This window comes from Dicentrarchus labrax, unplaced genomic scaffold, assembly GCF_905237075.1.
Source record: "Dicentrarchus labrax unplaced genomic scaffold, dlabrax2021, whole genome shotgun sequence".
NCBI lineage: Eukaryota > Metazoa > Chordata > Actinopteri > Moronidae > Dicentrarchus > Dicentrarchus labrax.
Genome location: NW_026136705.1, coordinates 11,502,895 through 11,522,765, shown reverse-complemented (window position 1 = coordinate 11,522,765; position 19,871 = coordinate 11,502,895). Strand labels below are relative to the sequence as shown.

Sequence of the window (19,871 nt, the reverse complement as noted above, 5' to 3'; positions counted from 1 at the left end):
GGGTTTTTGGCATGCTTCACTTTTGGAAGACTAATATGCTAAATATTTTATTATTTATTATTTTAAAAAACCATCCAATTTGTCTGCCCCTATTTATCTAAGTTATATGTAATTTATCCTTTACTCAAAACTTGTTTCAATCAAGATTATGTAGCTGCACATGTGATGAAATGGACTTTGGATAGAGGGGAAAAAAGCTGTAATTGTATATACATTCCCCTTTTTTTCCGTAATATAGCGTAGTTGTTATTTCCACTGGCATTTTGTATTAAACGTGTCACGCTGTTTTATTTTGAAGGCCATGACCGGAAGTAGCTTTTCCGTCACGTCCAGCTTAACAGACTAGCGGATAAATGCCAAAATAACGAAACGTTGTTTTAATTATTTTATTTTGGTAGAACGTCACCGGAAACTAACGGTAAATCTTTCCCTGTAAGTGTTGACAGTGAGACGTAAACAAAGGGAGGAACCTCGTTAACCAGAGTTTCGCCTTCAACTCGAGATGTCGTGCTCCACTCAGCGCATTTTACGCACGGTGACTGACCACAGCAAGCCAGCGGGCCCGTTACGTAAGCGCGCAGCCACAGCAGGCATTTAAACGGTGAGACTGCGAAGATCCAGCTGGAAACTTTTCCTCCGCTCCCTGAAAGCCTCAGAGACCCGCGAGTCTCCGCACAGTTTTGTAGTACCCAGCCATGTCTGCTTATAAAAACAGCGTGTGTTTCAACGAGGCCAGGAGAGTGGCTATTTTCGGAGGGACGCACGGGAACGAGATGTCAGGCGTGACGCTCGTGAACCTGTGGGTGAAGAACAGCGCAGAGATCCAGAGGAAAGGGGTCGAGACCAAACCGTTCATCGCCAACCCGAAGGCTGTGGAGAAGTGCACCAGATACGTGGACACGGACCTGAACCGAGCCTTCAGCCCAGAAAACCTCAGGTAAACACAGCCGGTCCCGGAGCTGGCATGTGCGGAGTCGCTGCTGCTGCTGCTGCTGCTGCTCGGGTGTTGTTGTTGTTCCGGTCTGCCGTCATACATGTTGAATGGAAACTTTGTGGTGGTGGTGGTGGCTCGGATCCAGAAAACCGTTTCACATTTAACAACAGACCTTTGACCCCTCATTTGATGTTATTGATCAGGCTTTGAGCTCAGTCTGATAAGAGAACCATAAGAGAACGTGGCACATGTGAATACCTGTACTGTAAACTGACGGTATATGATCGCTCTGTACATTATCTCATCAGGACGGGGGGGGGTTGTTTGTTTGTTTGTTTGTTTATTTGCGACATCCAGAACCTGGTTTAATGTTACAACCTTGAAGATCTCGACTACAGTTTGTGGAAATGTGTGGGAAAATGTAATGACAGCGCAATTATGCAACATCATCGACATCATTGACTCCGTGTGTGTGTGTGTGTGTGTGTGTGTGTGTGTGTGTGCTCCAGACAAACGAGGAACATATAAGACCCCTTGCTTAGAGAACATTCACAGCATAACGGAAACAATACCCGGGATGGTTGTGAGTTGTTGTAAAATAGGATTCACACCGTTACACTTCTCCTACACTAAAACAGTGGCGTGGACATTTCCATCACACTGTCATTATCTCAGGTAGTGTGTTTACCATCAGCCATGTCCCCCCCCCCCGCTCTCTCTCTACCCCACCCCCCACGGCCCTGTGCCAATAACAGCAGAGCAGCGTGTCCCTTCCTCCCGGACTCGAGCCCACTGTCTGCCAGCAGGAAAAACGTGAGCGGAACGTGACCGAGCTGCAAATGAATTAAGACGATTCATTTATTTATTTATTTATTTTCCGTGCCTCTTCGTGTGCACTACAGCGGAATATAAAGTCTTACGCAAACGCTGGCTCATATAGTCAGTGAGCATGAACACACACACAGCAGCCTATTTACTAATGCGGTTGGATAGCAACATCCCACTATTCATAAATCACCAGGGGAATCCCATAATGACATTCCCAAGGTTACTGAAGTGTGTGGGGTACCTACTGGGGAAGTTGTTGTTATCACCATAATATTTCGTTTCATTTGCTATTCTGTACAGTTGGTATAGTGTTATTAAGTATGTGTGTGTTTAAGTATTATTACATAATGTCTTCTGGTGTTTATCACATTTTACCTATAATTTCTTTGTGATGTTTCCAAGTTATGCTCACATACATCCTTTAAAACATTTTACTGTGTATAACTGGAATGATGGTAAAAGCTCAGATCATACTTTAAATCAGAATGGGTTTAAATATATTATTATATAAATCTAAAAACTAAAGGAAAGTCACTGTTGACGCCTCATCGTGCGAATTCTAAACAATCTTTAAAGATCCCCTCAACGCTATACGCTCTTCAACTTCCGACTCTCTCAAGGCAACATGTAAGAAGATTAACAGCTCATGGTGTCCCATCCTTCAGCTTAATAAGACTGACAGCTCTGCTCTAGCTCATATTTACTGTCTGTCAGTTAAAGTTGGTGCGTTGGAGACCACTTCATCAGCTGTAGTCCACACTGTGCTCATCCACTGCAGTGTCCCGGCAGTCCAGACAATACCAGATATTTGCTGAAAATGGGGTCAAAAGAGCGGATGTGAGGGAGGCGAGACAATAAGGACAGCAGAGGTGCCATTCTACAGTAGCTTGGAGAATGTCCTAGACTAGTGGGTTATTTTGAAATGCTGTTAAAAGAGCCAAGAGAAAAAAGGGAAGCTCTCATTCTCTGCTCAGACCGGTAGAACGTCTATCTGAGGGGCAGAGAGCAAGTTTACCCTCGGGACAAAACACAATTCTCAAGGATCCATTCAGTGCACACATTCAAGGCTCGGAGAAAGGGGATTAAATTTCTTCTTTACACTCACAAAAGGAGGCCACTGTCCTGCTGAATCCACCTACTGTATTCCGGCTTAGATTTAATGACTACCATGACTTTCTACGTTAATGAGTTAAGTCAAATGGTAATTATGAAGACATAATTTACAGTCATTAATATTTTCCTGAGTTCTACACGTGAAGAACTGTAGGAAATACAATCCATACGTTCGACACAGAGGCAGGAAATTCTTGTTTTTCTGCTTTTGACACTGTTGTACACACTCTCAGTTTTACGGTGACTGTGTTAACTTGTAGGTTGTTACTCTCAGATTTTTCCACTGTGGCCAACAGATAGGTGAAAGGGTTACAGGGCGTGTAGGTCAAGTTAGACACCCTTGTGTAAATCATTAACATGCTTCATAGCTCATTGTTCCTTCAGCAGAATTGTCTGATAATAATGTGTGTGTGTGTGTGTGTGTGTGTGTGTGTGTGTGTGTGTGTGTGTGTGTGTGTGTGTGTGTGTGTGGCGCCCGTGCGAGTGCCCTGCAGTGCCCCAGGAGGAGATGACCTGCCCTACGAGGTGCAGAGAGCCCAGGAGATCAACAGGATATTTGGGCCCAAAGGAAGCCCAGAGGCCTATGATGTTATCTTTGACCTCCACAACACAACGTCCAACATGGGCTGCACGCTGATTCTGGAGAGCTCCAAAGACCACTTCAATCTGCAGATGATGAACTACATCAAGGTGACTGCCTCGAGGAGCACATTTGAATTTCTTAAAACTTTTACAACACAAACACACCTCTGTGGGAGTATTCAGTCTGCAACATTAGCTGTTCTGTGGACTCTTCATGTGCAAAAAGGCCAAAGCAGTGGGAAATGTCCCATAAATATTTTTTTATGGCACATGCAGTGCAGTGTGCTGTATGTTAAGAAGTATGCTTTTTACACTTCCCAAAATGAAAGCTAGTGACACATAACTTAAAAGTCAATGCTTTACCAATAGGTCTCTTTGGAAAGATTCAGTTAACCTGTGTAAATAATATAATCATCAGTTTACCATTACGTGTTTGACAAACTCACCTAAAGAATCAACGTCCAAATAGGGAGCTCTGAGAAGGGAACTGAGGAGACACCTTCTTAATTTGTTTTATATACACCTGTAGAACACGTTCAGGGCGTCCATAAAGATAGTGCAGACAGTATTTCAACGACTGAGAATCAGTTTTTAAGAAGCTTTATTACAAAAACATAAAGCTTACTTTGCTAACAATACATTAAATGCTCAGCAATGTGTTATATATCAAACTGGGTCTGTTATCAGCTCTAGTTCTTGTTCTTGCTTTTTCAACACAAGACGAAGTCATGCAGAGCAACACCAGGGAGGAAAAGAGCAGCCAAAAGCAACATACTCTTTGTGACTGTAAGCAATAGAGGTTATGAGAACTTATGAGAGAGTTTTTTTAACTTTTAGAAACACAAAATGCTACACAGAGATATAGTGACTGATAGACTTCAGAAACACAATAATCAAGCATCAGTTATTTAATGATTCATTTCTTGGCCTTGGTGTTTAGAGTTTTCAGTTCTGTGGCCCGCTTTTCAGAAGCTGTCTCGGGCTGAAACATCAGTCATGATTTTAGAGCCTGCCTGGTGGACTGCCATGTCCTTGTCCGAAGGCAAAATTCAGTAGAAATATCCTTTAAAATAGCCTGTGTTTTTAGGACTCCTGTGGGGAAACTGGCTTATGGTGTTTCCTTTCATATCATATACAGTATAGAGTCCATTCAGGTGACCACACTGATTCAGAGATCTCGGTCAAAACAGATAAAAACAAACAATCTTCTATTATTTGAATCTCCGACAGCTTAAACTCATGACGGGAGATCATAGTTTTCTACCCATTACTCTGATGTTGAAGGCCCACAGTGATGACAACACTTCTCCTGATAATCTATGGAGACAAGAATCACTGCTTGCTGTTCGTGCTGAAAATGACCGACTACCAACTTAAACCTGATTCATGCTCATGGTCATTGTGTTTCTCCTTGTTATTGTAGGTGTCACATTTGCTCCGCTGTGAGTCGGTGCAGATTTAATTTTCCGTTCAGTCGAGCAAAACCTCAAAGCAGTCACTCACAGTTAGGTCTGCTTGAGACGGCCGGCTGATGTGTAGCATGATGTGACTGTGTTAAGGAGTGTTTTTGCGTCTGCAGCTGAGATCTTGTTTTTTTTGTTGATTTTGTGCTGCAGAAAGCCATCACTCCCGCCAGTTGTCTCGTTCTGCTCAATGAACATCCTCTTTTGAAATATTCCACTTCACGCTCTGTTGCCAAGCACCCTGTTGGTGAGTCTCTCAAGTCCAGCCAAATTGCTCTGGGGGACAATGGCCTGTATTTAAGATATTTCTAAGGCATTCATTCAGTCGGCAGAGAATAGTATCACATGTTCAAATGTGTCTTGTGTGTCTTTGGTTTTTGTTGCAGGTCTGGAAGTGGGTCCTCAGCCTCAAGGTGTTTTGAGGAGTAACATCTTTGAAGCTATGAGGGTAATCCTGAAACATGCCCTGGACTTCATCGAACTGTTTAATGAAGGTAAGGGCAGGCATACCACAGCAGCTTAAACGTGTAAGCTACACACACATTTATATGGCGTTCAGCAAAGGCCAAAGCAGTTGAGATTAAAGCAAACATTACCACTGAATCAGTTCATGTTTCTTCTCTTAAGTTTGAAGTTTGAAGTTTTAAAGTATTAAATCTCTCCAGGCTTTTGGCTCAGGAGCGACTGTTATTATGATTCATAATGTGTTATGTAATAGAAAAATAGGTTGTTTACAGTCAGTCTGCCTGTTTGTCAGCATCATCGTGATGAGAAACACTTTGTGACAAACCGCCCATGGGTGCCCGTCTGATTCATCCAGATGTACCTATACCCAGATCTCTAAATTTATCTGCATCTGGCTCACGCCGCCTCCGCTCTGCCCCTTCTCCTTCCCCAAGGCGTGGAGCAGCGTTTGCAGTGTTTAGGCACAACGCATCTTTTTTCCTTCCTCTTTTACGTAAACAAGCTGTCTGTGCCAAAGTGTGCGTTGCAGTCTGTTGGTTTCCCCTGACTGGCCTGCTGTTGAATGGCCTGCTTGTTGGGAGTTGGTCAGTTTCCATGTCATTAGAGTCTGGCTGCCAACGGTGTGGTAATCTTCTGTCGTGGGGCCACACTGGTGCTGATAAATACTCAGGCACGGTGATGAATTGGTGTTCTTGGCTTTGAAGCTGAACAGCATGAAGAAACAACTCGCTTAGCTATTAGAGATTCAGTAGTTGTTGAAAATGACTTTGTCTGTAGAATAACAATCACAGAGATTCAGTGGGAAAACTTCTTGCTCTGTGTTGCCACTTGCATAACAATACAGCATGGTGGTCTTACTCTTGTGTGGTAAAGCAGTTCATTTGAGCATCTACATACTTAATCCAAGCCCAGGCTCTGCCAAAAACCACTGCACTTCCTGTTCAATTCCGGAGAGTGAATAAGGCCACTTTGGCTCTGTGTGGCACCGTGCAGCCTCAAACTTTACCAAAATACTATGATGCAGCTACATATTAGATTAACTGTACTATATTAGAGTGAAGTAACTGTTATGTGTCTGAGGCTGACCTCTTCGAAATGCATTGCAGAAAGCTGCATAATCATAATTTGTCCATTAATACTCTCAACCCGTTTACCTCTGGGGAGAAGTATTTATACCATAGCTGATATTTATGAAAATTCTGGCCTTTCCTCCCAGGTAATGCACTCTTTATTTTTTTTATTATTATTATGGGGTTTTTTTGCAATTACACTTACTGGCATGAAAGCCTGCGGAGTCCATGGGACAGGGAATTTAGGAACTCATCCTTTGTTTAGTGTTATTTTAGTGACAGCTCGCTCCCATGGCATTGTGTCGTATTTGTATTTCTTGTTGTTAAGCTTCTTATAAGCCTGTAGCAAACAACTCTTTGCAGACTACAGTTAATGCAGGTTGTGTTCATCATTGCAGCATTTGTTCCTTGGATAAAAATGGTCCTTATATGCACATTGTCTGGCATTGACCAGCAGTATTTTTTATTTTTTTTCGATGAAGGGAGGTTTTTATCCAGGATCCTGGGGACAATTGTAGTTTTTTCAGTTGATTCTGCTCTTCCCTAATAGGTCCTCTTTAAATCAGTTATCATTGAGAAAAATGTATTCTTAGCTGCAGATGGGAAGCACCTTGCCCCGTCTCTATCATCTGCCTTTCTTGATATTTTGTCTTCTTGTATTGTTACTTTTCTTATGTCTATTTGATCCTTTCTCTTCTTTTCTTAGATTGTTTTATCCTCACATACTCAGAGGCTTTACCCTTGTTTCTATATTTAAAGGTCCAGTGTGTAACACTTTGGAGACTCTATTGGCAGAAATGGAATATAAATTTATAGGTATGTTTTCATTTGTGTAACCTGAATGTAGGAATCATTGTTTTTGTTACCTTTGAATGATCCGTTTATATCTACAGACTCTGCAGGTCGCCTTTCGTGGAGGCCGCCATGTTGAACCACCATGTTTCTAAAGTAGCCCAGAATGGAAAAACCAAACACTGGCTGTAGATAGGACTATTTTTTTAAAAAACATTTCAGGGCCACTGTAGTTTCTCCCTCGTGCTTGGAAAGGGAGGGTGAAGCGAGTGAGTTGCGATCTGCAACTACACCGCTAGAATCATACACACTTGACCTTTAAGGAGGAATTTATTAGGCTTGACATTGCCTATTTCTTTTTCTTCCCTTGTTGGAAATAATTGTGTGTCTTTGTATATTATTAAATCACAATTTTTGGATGCTCACAACATTGGGGATGTTGTTTTCTGTGTGTTGTTTAGGGATGGAGTTCCCCCCTTGTACGGTGGAAGTTTTCTGGGTCTCAGAAAGGATTGATTACCCCAGAGATGCCAATGGAAACATCATTGCCATGGTGCACCCCAATCTGCAGGTCAAAATGAGAATAATCTGAATTACGCCTGCCTTGCCGTCTCTAGCCCAAATACATGACCTAGGGAACCTGTAAAGTTATTATGAAAGAGGAAATGAGACATCTTTGCTTGATTCCGTCTCTAGCCCAAATACGTGATCTAGTGAACCTGTAAAGTTATTATGAAAGAGGAAATGAGACATCTTTACTTGATGTGAGAATATATTATTTTAGTTTGAGCAACCTACTCAAGTTACTTATTGCTTGTTGTTGTTTCAGGACTGTGACTGGGAACCGCTGAACCCTGGTGACCCTATGTTCCAAACATTTGATGGAAAGACCATCCACTACCAAGGCTCAGGCACCGTCTATCCCACTTTTATTAATGAGGCAGCCTATTATGAAAAACAACAGGCGTTTGTAACCACCAGGCGAGAAACCTTGGTTGCAAGCGCCATCAGAAAAGCATGAAAACCGGTTTGTGAGGCTGATAGCGACTATGAATACATGTTAGCCAGAGCAACGATCTATGTATAGATTTTGCACTTTGTTCTGTTAGCAAATGACACTTTCCTCACATAATGATTAGATACCATCTTTTACACACTGATTTAGTTTTCTATGCGTTTACTATCACAAAATCTATTAACTATGCAAAGAACATTTGTGGAGGCACTGTGAAAGTCTTTGATCTGAAGACTGGTATATTGCTGTGGTAAGTATTTGTGATACTGCTGTTATTTTAAAGATATATTAACTTTGAATCAACTAAGCTTTTATAATATTAAAGGCCAGGCCTAATCATTGATGGCTTATGAATCATTATACAACACTACTACTACTGCTCAGGACGGCCATTGAGGATCATAACCTGCAACTTTTGACCCAAAACTGTACGTTGTTTGTCTTCTTCTAAAAATATATTTGTAACATCTTTGGGAGGGTGTTTGTGGCCTTTGATTCTACTTACCTGTAACTCCAGTGGTTGCATTTGTGGTGCTGTCCTATCATTGCCTTAATAGAGATTTCAAAGAAAATTGCACAACAAATTTGGAGTGGAATTTGTAGATTATATGTGTTGGATAACAAGATATTATTTTGATAAGAAATGGTATATGTTCTGTTCCTCTACACAAATGGGATGCAGTTTGAAACATGTTTTATAGTAATATATTTGTGTCTATTTTGATATACTTGTACTGTATGTTTGGTTTTAAGTGATATAAGTGTATAAGACGTGTTGAATCATGAAGCATATGTACTTTCTAATATTTTTACGTCTTTGTTGTCTCAAAGTATGTCGCTGTGGTCTTACAATAATTAATTTTTCATTCAGCAATATTTTTTGTAGCACCCTTTATATGATTAGTAAAGTTTACTGTACTTGAAGTCCTGTGGAAATGATCCATTCAATAAATGTAGTACAATGCTATTCTGTGCTATTTTATTGTCCGTAGCTGATCCTTTAGACCAGTGGTTCTCAACCTGGGGGTCTAACCCCTACTGTGGGTCACCAAAGCTTCATGGGGCGTTGCGAGGCCTTCTTGGGTTTAAGTGCTAGAAATTTAAAGGCTAGAAAACTTACACAGTAGGCCTACAACTCAGCATTTTATTCACTTCTGGGAAGAAAAGTAAATGTAAAGTGAAGTAAATTGTCTAATAGAACAATGGCCAAGCGTCAGGGTCAAGAAAACAAAGAATTTGTCAAAACAGAAACTTAGTACGTATGCATGCATGATTGTTAAAATAGTATAAAAAAATACTAGTTCATCCAAATCACTCCTTTTACACAAACTTCTTGCAGTTACTGAGTTCATTATTTGAGATAATTGTACAGTTTTTAATACAATATGAAAAATCCATAAAATATATCAGTTGACTAAATGATAGAAAAGTTTGGGAACTGCTTTGGACTGTGTTGCTTTTTAATCAACTTTATTATAGTTCACACATATAAAAGATTAAATAGACAAGGAAATTGCTTCAGTAAAATCTTGTAAAGTTCTTCAGTAAAAATCTTTGTAAAGTGCTTCAGTAAAATCTTGTAAGGTGCATTTAATTCATAAAGTTCATGTAGTCAGAGAGTTCATTTTTTTTCAGGTGCTGATCTATATATTTAAAGTGTTCCATGGGAGGATAAAGTTTTTGTCCATGTTTTTCCTCCTCCTGAGTTCTGTGTGTATTTGTTTTGTGGCTGTCTTACTGTCGATAAAAGTCTGGTAAATGGTCATGGCAGCTCTTGTCTTCCAGAGTTTAAAACAGACAATGCTTATGATGAGTTGGAGTAATTCCGTTTGGTCAGGTGGTTTATTGTATCCGGTCATTAATTCGTACATTACTGATTTCCAACATGGTTTATAGTTTATTCCAAAGTCCTTCAGAGCGTCCCACACTTCCTGAGTTCTAAAACAATCCATTAAAAGGTGCTGTTGTGTCTCATCATCGATGCAACCAGTCAGTGGACATTTCTTTGTCGTTACATAGCAACTCCAAGACACAACAGCCCTGACAGGAAGTCTCCCCACAGATATTAGCCACCTAAAATCTCTCTGACAGGTTTTTACACTTTAAAATATCTATCACCTCTGTGCCTTCGTTTACAGTTAAATTCTTATATGTAATAAAACCTCCATGTTGCTTTGACTGCTCATGCTTTTTTTGTCATGTATGGTAGCACCTGCCTCCACAAGAGGGCATCACATAACCACTTATTAAAGTCCTCTCCATGATGCAGTATAAAATATACTGGAGTAACCAGCTGCAGGCTGTCAGTGCATGTCAATGCATTGTATCTAGAGTGTTACACTGTAACTAATACTTTTAGTACTTTCCTTGTTCCAGAACCACAGACCCACAGCTTAAATTTACAACCCAAAGTTTGAATCCTGACTATGTTATATATACAGCAGAATCACCATTTGAACTCAAATATACAGAGGGGTGACAAATGAAAGAAAAAAACCTCAATAAATGAGTGAAGAAGCATGCTGAATGCAGCTGCAATAGAGTTGCAGGGACTTGTAGAATCGATACCAATGAGCACTGAAGCTGTTCTGGTGGCACGTGGTGGTACAAACACCTTACTAAGACACTTTATGTTGGTTGTTCCTTTTCCATGTTATCACCCGTCAGTATAGGCTCATTTATTATGTTTCATCTATTGAAAGAATGGAAGAACATACATAAGAAGTTTGGAGCCCTGACTTCTATTCATTTTATTTAAATAGATATTAATTTGAGGATTAAAAATTCTGATCATGTACCAAGGCCTTGCTGCAGTGCCCACGGGTTCAAATCTGACCTGTGGCCCTTTGCTGCATGTCATCCACTCTCTCTCTCAACCTTTCCTGTCCATCTCTCAAGCTGTCCTCAAAAAAGAAAAAAGTATATATATTTTCATAGAGCTTATTCTAACTGGTGCCATTTTCAAAGACACTTCTTTGCTACAGAACACACTACTGTCACTGCATTATAACACAGCACTGCACGGCATGCTGTTACTGATATGGTTGTATGCACTGCACACAATATGTTGCAGATAACATGTTAAGTGTTTATAGAAGACACACACAGGTGTTTACAGTGACACATCCTTTTTCAGAGCATACAGTTAATGCTACAATTACAGCATAGCTGGAGATTTTGTTCATGTCTTTCAACCTGTTGTTGTTTGCCTCACACTATTGGTGCCTTCTCAATTGCAGCAATGAATTCCATTCAACAACTTAATTAGACATCTCAGGTGTCCTGGGACATCTGGATTTGAACGGGAGTGAAGTAGGCCGAGAGGTGTGGAAAAACATTTCAGAATATGTACATTTGTGGTGTATAGAGGGTTGGATGACATAACAATGACCTTAAACATACAGTATATCATGCTTTCTGTAGTACATGAATGTTTTGATCTTTGAACTGTGGTGAATTTGTTGCTTGATGAATGAAAGCACTTTGGGAATGAGATGAGATGAGATGAGTAAAGAATGCTGTTTGCCAACTACACTATTTTCTCAGTCATGTCATTATGTTTGGTCTGAACATGACACCGAGCTAAGATCATCACTATCAAAAGATGACGCTCTTACTCATATGTGACAATCATATCAGTAAAGTAACAATCATATCAGTAACGTATGAAATGTGTGACGGTCACAGCTGAGGCAGTCATACTTCTGCATTCCACAAGCTGACTGTATCGAACACTTGTAGGTTAAAACTCCATACATTTCCTGCTATATCATGTTAGACTTGTGATTAGTAATTCAGTTTCATGACTACAGGCTGGCCATAAGCCTTTTACATCTATTCATTACAGTAACCCAATCAGGGCTCTCAGGCCTGCAGCAAGTGCTGATCAATGATTCCTCCCGGCTACTGAAAGCTTTTAGGAGAATGATCTTTCAGTTCTGGGCAGGGATCCAAACGGGCATTAGAAAATACCAAGCGTCCATCTCTGCCTCCACCCGCTCCTTTTGTCCTCTTTCCATAGTGATAACTTTCTCCGGTGTTATATAGCATTACAACTCTGTTTTACTGGAAGTCTCCTGCTTGGCTGCTTACCAACATGGACACAGCTGCACACATCCTGCTGAGAGGAAGGTGATTAGGTTTTATGTTGACTCCTTAGTGTAATCATCAGTCATGAACACCACTATGATCAAAAGTGTTCAAGGTAAGATATACTTTTTTTTTTCTCCCATTGTTAAATTTAAAAATATAAAGTGTGTGTCTGGTGTGCCACAAATCAAGTATGTGGAAAAAGCTGAACAAGAGTAACATTCTCACCAAATGTATGCAGTGATAACACTAGCATCAACCAAAACAAGCAAGAGAATGAGGATATGTTTATCTGCTGTAAGCTTTGACCTGCCTGTATGCAATATGAATGCATAAATGCACAAATAAAAAGCACTAACAGGTCTAGTATCTATGGGAAATGGAAATGCCTGCCCATGCTGTTAGAACAATAAGGGAGATAATAAAGAGAGATCCACATGGACCTGGGTAAAGCCAATACATAAGCTCCATACACCAGGGTTTCTCACTCTCTTTCTGTGCCGCTCAGAGCAAGTGTTACAGCTTTGTATGCCATGATAGTCATATCAAATACTTCCCAGTGGATCTATATATAGATCTTATATATATATATATATATATATATATATATATATATATATATATATATATATATATATAAGATCAGCCTGATGACTGCCTGTCAATGCTTGTCAGGGTGAAACAGTGATGAACTCAAACTCAGTGTTGCTGTCGGAATTCTTTGTACCTTTAAACATGAAAGGGACTATGGTGGATATTTCATCTGGAGATATATAATTATCATGTTTCTATATTCACACCGTAAGGATTAATTACAGTGTTTTATTTCCTATTTATTTTAAGGGTGAATAGGGTAAAACTAATAGACGTCCACAGCTGGTTACTTACATTAAGACAATTACTTTTTGTATTACAAGTTTCCTAAAACGTTATGTTTAAATACGCAAATAATGCTAACGAATTTCAGAGAAACCTACAGATGCAAATATAGACATTGTGTTGTAAAGTAAACATCTAAAATGTCTATTTTGGGCGTATTTATCTACTAGTCTGAAAGAAGACATCTTATGGACAGTGGCGTGCACGGGGGGGCAGGGGGTGCAGTCGCCCCCCTCATGGCCCAATTGTTGAAAAACGCGTGCTGAAGTGGCCTCTTGGGAGCCACAACAGTGCTGAAGTGTCCTCTTGGGAGCCAAAATGTGTGCTAAACCTTTGTTGATCTATATTGAGCCAGAACTATATCTCACAGAACCAGTTTGGATTATCTGGTGCTAATACGGTGTTAAAATGCACTAGAATACAGGAAATGGCTTCTACTTAATTGAAAATATTCTGGGGGAAGACCCCCAGATCCCCTAGGTATTTATGTCCTTCGTACATCCATAGCCCCGTAGTGTTCTTCACAGTCCAACGTTGAAATCCACACAGTTCTTGTGGATGCTGATCCTAACAGCAAACTAAACTGAGTAGTCTGTCTAGTTAGTCTGTTTTAAGGCTATATAATGTGACATTTGTATAACATATAAAACGTGTCTAAAGTGGACTCTACAGTGGTGAGGACGCTATATGTGCCCTTTTTTTTTCTTTCCGCCCCTGCCCATCAAAAAGTCTGTGCACGCCACTGCTTATGGAAGCAAAATAGCAACAAAAATCTCAAAACTGACGAGTGCATGAAGAGTATGTTTTTGTCTGTATTGTATTACCTTAATATAACTTATAAATTTGACCTACAACATATTTTTCCACCCTGGTAATCTCACAGAAAGTAGACCCTAACTCTGTGGTTGATTATCTAAATGTTGTTTTCAACCAGCGCAAACAAACCTGCTTCAAATGTGGTGTTAACGGTGTGCTGCATTGATTTTGTCCTGTAACAATAAAAACAACACACATGCCCGAGCAGCACTTTAAGGCAGCACGTCTCAATACAGGAAGTCTCGAAACTTTTCAGCGTAGTGGCAAACTTGTTATTCGCATCACACAGTCACAGTGCACACGTCCGCCTGCTGTTTATATGTGTGGGAGGCTGAAGATGGTCAGAAAGTGGTCGAGTTAATATCGACAGACTGACAGAAATTCGAGGGGAAGAGGAAGGTGGGTTTAATTTGACAGACACCTCGCGAACTGTTGGTGAAAACGCAGACAGAAAACATTTAGCTTCAACATTTCTCTCTGACTGACGAGACTGCGGTTGGCGGAAAGCCCGGTCTGAACATCGATATGTGGGAACAGGAGGAATTTGCAAAACACTGGAGGAATGAATTTCCTGACGGAGAAGTGCCCCGAATGGACTTAAACTCTGTGGAGGACATCGAGTCGGAGCTGGAGACATGCAAAGCCAACCTGAAGAAGCTCCAGAAGGCTCTGGCGGAGGAGAAATTCAAGGTGATCTACCTGCAGACCACCGTGTCTCGACGGAAGAGAGGCGACCCGGAAAGGTTTCAAGGCAAAGATGAAAACTTTAACGCTGACACGTTCACCTTTTCTAATAAGTCGGGGGATATTAGGAGACCGAAGCGGCGCGAGGATGAGGGCGACGGGCAGAGGACCAAGGTGTCTGACCCTGGAGGCGTGAAGCTCCACGCGGCAGGTAACGTAGCGGGTGTCACGAGCTCCTTCGGCCGGGAACGGAGCAAGTTCATGGGGAAGCCCGTCCCCATCCCTGTCCCGCCGAGAAAACCCCCAATTGGCGTCTCTCCGCCGAATGAGAACGAGGTGGGCAGCGACCGAGAGTACGAGGATGCGGAGCTCAATGAGAATTTCGTCAGAAATAACTTGTTGGCACCAAAGGCCGTCGGCAGAGACAACCAGAGGACGTCCAGCACACACCGACCATTCCGCCACAGCAGGGACTTTGACTCCGGTGACGACGGCAGGCTGTCCCCGTCCTTCCCGCAGATTCTCCCAAGAGCCTCCCGCGGCTCCAGGTGCAGCACCCCTGACAGGAGGAGTGATGGGTACCTGAGCTCTGACCATGACGACTCCTCTTCTGCAGGTAACAATGTTAATGTCGACGCTACCGCTGCTGTTATTGCTGCTCATAATATAGGAAATATGTGTAAGTAAGAAATAATTTAAAACAAAAATATCATGTATACACAGTATTAGTAATCCAACAGATAAAATAAGATGACACAACATGACAGAACACAAAAGAACTGTGAAGGAAAATGCCAGAAAGGGATGAGGTAAGCACTAAGTGTGGTCAGGGCTCTTTCATTAGGGAACTAAAGACATCTAGAGTACATCAAAGGGAAAGACATAAGGGAACTGAAAAATCTATCAATATATAAGTTGAAGAAAATAAAGCATAATTTAATAAACAAAATGGTTTTTATCAATCAATGCAAGCATTGCATCTGATCACCTCAGTGTTCACACAGCAGGTCAATATTTTAGCACAGCCTCATTCACTGTCCTACAGTAAACACTTGCTTATAATTGATCAACGGTGTTATGTGATGTATTTATTTCTGGCTATTGTTTCCTCATGCCGTGACTAGCCAGCTCCTCCAGTTGGAACGGACATCATGAAACAAAAGAGACCCTGCCCAAGTTTGGCTCAGGACCAGACTTAAAGTAAACTAAATGCCCTGAGTGGATTTGTAGATATCAGACCTGACTTCAATGAACTTGTGCATATTACCACAGTCTGCTTGCAACATACACTTTCTTTAATGCAGGAGCTAAACAGGACAACTAAGCAATTGATGAAGAAGTTGTTTCCTGTGTAAACCTCTGCCCCAGCATCACATTGTTTTTTTTAACAATGTAGATTAGTGGTTTACCTCAGACTGTGCCTATGGTATTCTGTGTGTATGTGCTTTGGTACAGTGAGTTAAAAGATGACTCGTGCAGTTGCATTAGTGTGTAAAGTTGTTTCCTTGTGTGAAGTAGTCTACATTAAGTAGTCTATCTAGAAGCCTGACCTATTGGAACTGGGGTCTGACCTTTAGGGACAGATGTCTCAATTGTAACTGAGTGGCGGTGTTGTATCAGCCTGAAAGCAGCTGCAGTGTAGTTGAGGTTGGGACCTATAAGGAAACTGAAGCAGTAAAAAAACTATTTAACACAGACCTTCATATGTTTTAAAATGTGGTCCCGGTTACATTTGTTAGCATGACTAATAATCAGGTTCAAAGGCTTTCATCCCCTCTTACTCTCCTGATATGGTGTCAGATAGGAGGTTCTAGGTGTCATGTCCTGTGAGTTCAGCAGTAGGTGAAGCACCACATATACACATACACAACTGTGAAACTAGCACCAAAGAATGTGCTGTACAAAAGTAAATGAATTTTATGTAGATAGTTTGAAATATTGATGAATTGATATTGATAATTGTTGTATCCCTATTACCATCTTACTGCTGCATTTTATGCCTTTTGGAGGACATTTAATCTTTGTATAAGGGTTCCTGCAACATTAACAACAGAGCCAACAATGTACATTTAGAATTTCACCGCTGTAACACACACGTCTGATAATCTGACACAGGTTCAATTTATTTAATTTTAGTCAGTGAATGTGACTTTGTTTGTATAAAGCTCACTGACAGGCTTTAGGCTACAAGGTGGCTTAAATGAACAATTTGGCACTGACTAAAGACTGGGAGCTAGACTGGCTCTGTCAAAAGGTAACAATATCTACATACCAACACCTCTAAAGCTCACCTATTTGTTTAAACAGTATGTAATACAAGTATTATGGCTATAGTTTCTGAAGGGTTGTGTGTGGGACTCTTTTATTACCTGCGTGACATAATTTTCTTGAGTCTTGTCATAAGAGGTTACTGTTCCTGGCCAAGAAATAGTCTGGCACATTATTCCCAATAACATTGCAATTCATTTTTACAGTTCAGTTTTTTGGTTAAACAAACAATATATTGCATGTTAATTAGTGATCTTTAGAGGTATTGGTAGGTGGATTTTGTTACCTTTGGACAGAGCTAGGCTAGCTGTTTCCCCCAGTTGCCAGGCTTTTTGCTAAGCTAACTGTATCCTGACTGTAGCTTTATATTTACTATACAGACATGAGAGTGGTATCAATCTTCTCATCCAACTCTTGGCAACATAGCAAAGCATATTTCTAGGGATGCACGATAACTATCAAGACAGATAAATGGGAATGGCTGATAATGGAAAGTCAAAGTATGTTTGTGAGGTTTTTTTAATGACCTTTACTAGAAAAAGTAAATAAACATTTGAAGAGTCGGAACTGTTGTTTGTTGTTCTTAGTGATAAGTAGTCAGTAAGATTTGGTAAAAACAGAGCTATGGAATATTAAATCATCCATCTTAGTACCTCTTAACCTTTCTTACCCTCAGGCGTGTAAAAACTATTTCTTCAAGGTGTCAGTTCCTGGAATACTCACATTGATACGCTCTCACCAATAATGATTTGTATCTAGTCATGGTTTTATAAGACATTGGGTTGGGACCTGAGATCTATGAACTTCACAGCCCTGGAGAAGAAGGAATCCAGTTAAAAGTCTAGAGTTAAAGTAATAGAATGAAGGCTAATCCAGGAAGTAGGATTCACACAAATGCTGTGGCATTACTTTGGGACTTCCTCAAGAAAGTGTGGCAATATTGACTGAGATTGTCTGCATGTCATGAGTCAAGAGTCAGTGACTAACCTGAAAATGAGAATAGATTGAGGAAGGCTTTTTGAGTAGACAAACATTTTCTATGACAAATCTTTGTGCTCCAGTCTGTTATGCCTGTTAATATTTGAGGATTATGGGTGGTTTAGTACTAACTGTTAACTCATGGTTTCATTTGTGGCATGTTGATGGCATTTAATGATAACCTGAGTGATTTACTAGTTATTAAGTGGTCTGAATGCCATTAAAGGATTTGGGTAAATGACTGGCTTTAGTATTTGAGATGAGAATCCCAAAATATAGAAGTATTAGTAGGTATCAGGATGGTCCTTTCAGGTCCAGTGCTTCCTCTCAGTAACAACCAGGCACCAGTGCAATGAATAGTGACACTAAAGTGTTTTCCTTGTGTGAAATTGTCTGAGGAAGGCACTCAGCCTCTGTATAATATATCATTTTAAGCAAAAGTGGAAAATCGTATATATGCCATTTTTGAGGGGAGAACATTTAAAGACATGATTCTGTTAAACTCTTCTACTTATCCAGGAGACATGAATGTGTGGGATATGGCTCTGAATGATAATTGTTGGACATAAATCAATGTGAAAGTGTATTAGGTCTCAATAGCTGGTCTCGTGTCTCGGATACAAGCTTGGATGAACCTAGAAAAAGCAAACACTTGGAGGGTTTTCCGATCCCCATGCATTGTTTCTCTTCCATGGGGGAGGTATTTTCCCATAAACCTGTGAGTCGGTAAGGATGAGCGTTTACTGTAAGACTCTTAATCTATTTCATCTTTGTTTTCCAACAGGATATTGATGTTTTGCTCCGACAACCGGGATAATCAGTAATTGTGGCTGAAAGACAATGGACGGTGTGTCGTGCTGTGGGAAGGCATTTTCGGGGACCTCTGGCCGCTTGGCCGTGAGGTCAAGTTGTTTAATTGAAGTAACAGTAGTTGGCTGGCCCTCAGTCACTTGACATTATGGGATGCAGTCCTCTTTTACTTTCACACACCAGCAGTGGGCTCATGACAGGGGTCTTGCTCATCCTGAGTCCTTTGTGTAACGTGCATTTGCTGGCAACAGGTCATCCATCAGGTCATGTGTGTCTGAGGCCATAGGTCTGGCCTCTCTGTATGGTTCCTGATTCACCTCTGATTCACACAGCAGTGAACAGTGTTTTTCTAAACCTGGAGTAATCCTCAGTATGAGGAGTGATGGACAGTTTTCAGCATTCTAACTTTCTAACTATTTAAAGCATTTTAATGAAGAAATATCTATTTTTTTATTGAGCCCAAGTGGAATGAGGGAGAAAGTGTAATTCCTTGTTCATTTTCAGCCCACAACAGCTCTGATCTTCGTGTATGTTTATATTTCTGCGGACAATAAAGTGCATGACTCACCGTTTAATTGGTGATAAACTTTCAGCTGGCACAGGAAATGTAACAATTTATTTTAAGTTCACTGGGTCAATAGACAACAGCCAGAGCTGTTGTTTCTAAGGTCGGATGGATCAGAGGACAGTTTCCTGTTCCTCTTACCTATAACACACTTCTCTGTCAAGCATTTGGTAGCATAGAAAATAGCCAGCCAAGAATAAAACCAAACTTTTTGTGCGAAAACAAGGTTCAAATGTGTAGCTGTATTCTGTGTAATTGACACAAACAAAGCCTGTCTGATAAAGTAATTATTAACATGTTTAATGTTAGCACTGCTGTGTACAGTATGGGCTGTATTTGGGTAGTGCTATTGGACCAAAAGTGTAAATGTAAATACATTTTTGGTGTCAAAACTGAAGAGAAATAGAATTTCATTCATAATTTCCTAGTTGATTCAAAGTTAGATCACCACTCACCACATTATATTCACAGGAATTATGATATTTAGAAATTATTTTCCCAAACAATTTAAAGGTTTCTA

The 19,871-nt window shown here is 40.5% G+C and overlaps 2 protein-coding genes across 3 annotated transcripts in view; both read left to right on the top strand.

Moving 5' to 3' along the window:
• The first annotated feature begins 405 nt into the window (after window positions 1-405).
• aspa (aspartoacylase) lies at window positions 406-9,229 on the top strand. 2 transcript variants are annotated; one of them, XM_051400018.1, is made up of 7 exons: window positions 406-937; window positions 3,370-3,565; window positions 5,074-5,167; window positions 5,307-5,414; window positions 7,215-7,271; window positions 7,709-7,818; window positions 8,077-9,229. In XM_051400018.1, the coding sequence occupies exons 1-7, from the start codon at window positions 696-698 to the stop codon at window positions 8,266-8,268; spliced, it is 999 nt and encodes a 332-aa protein (XP_051255978.1). In that variant the 5' UTR covers window positions 406-695; the 3' UTR covers window positions 8,269-9,229. The 2 variants fall into 2 exon arrangements, with proteins under 2 accessions (XP_051255978.1, XP_051255979.1); XM_051400019.1 differs by lacking the exon at window positions 7,215-7,271 and having other exon boundaries at window positions 410-937.
• A 5,089-nt stretch (window positions 9,230-14,318) lies between these two features.
• Window positions 14,319-19,871, top strand: part of abr (ABR activator of RhoGEF and GTPase) — a 121,615-nt gene continuing 116,062 nt past the window's right edge. Inside the window, exon 1 of the mRNA XM_051399978.1 lies at window positions 14,319-15,346. Coding sequence (XP_051255938.1) covers window positions 14,572-15,346 — 775 coding nt within the window. The 5' untranslated portion in view covers window positions 14,319-14,571. The remainder of the gene's footprint in view (window positions 15,347-19,871) is intronic.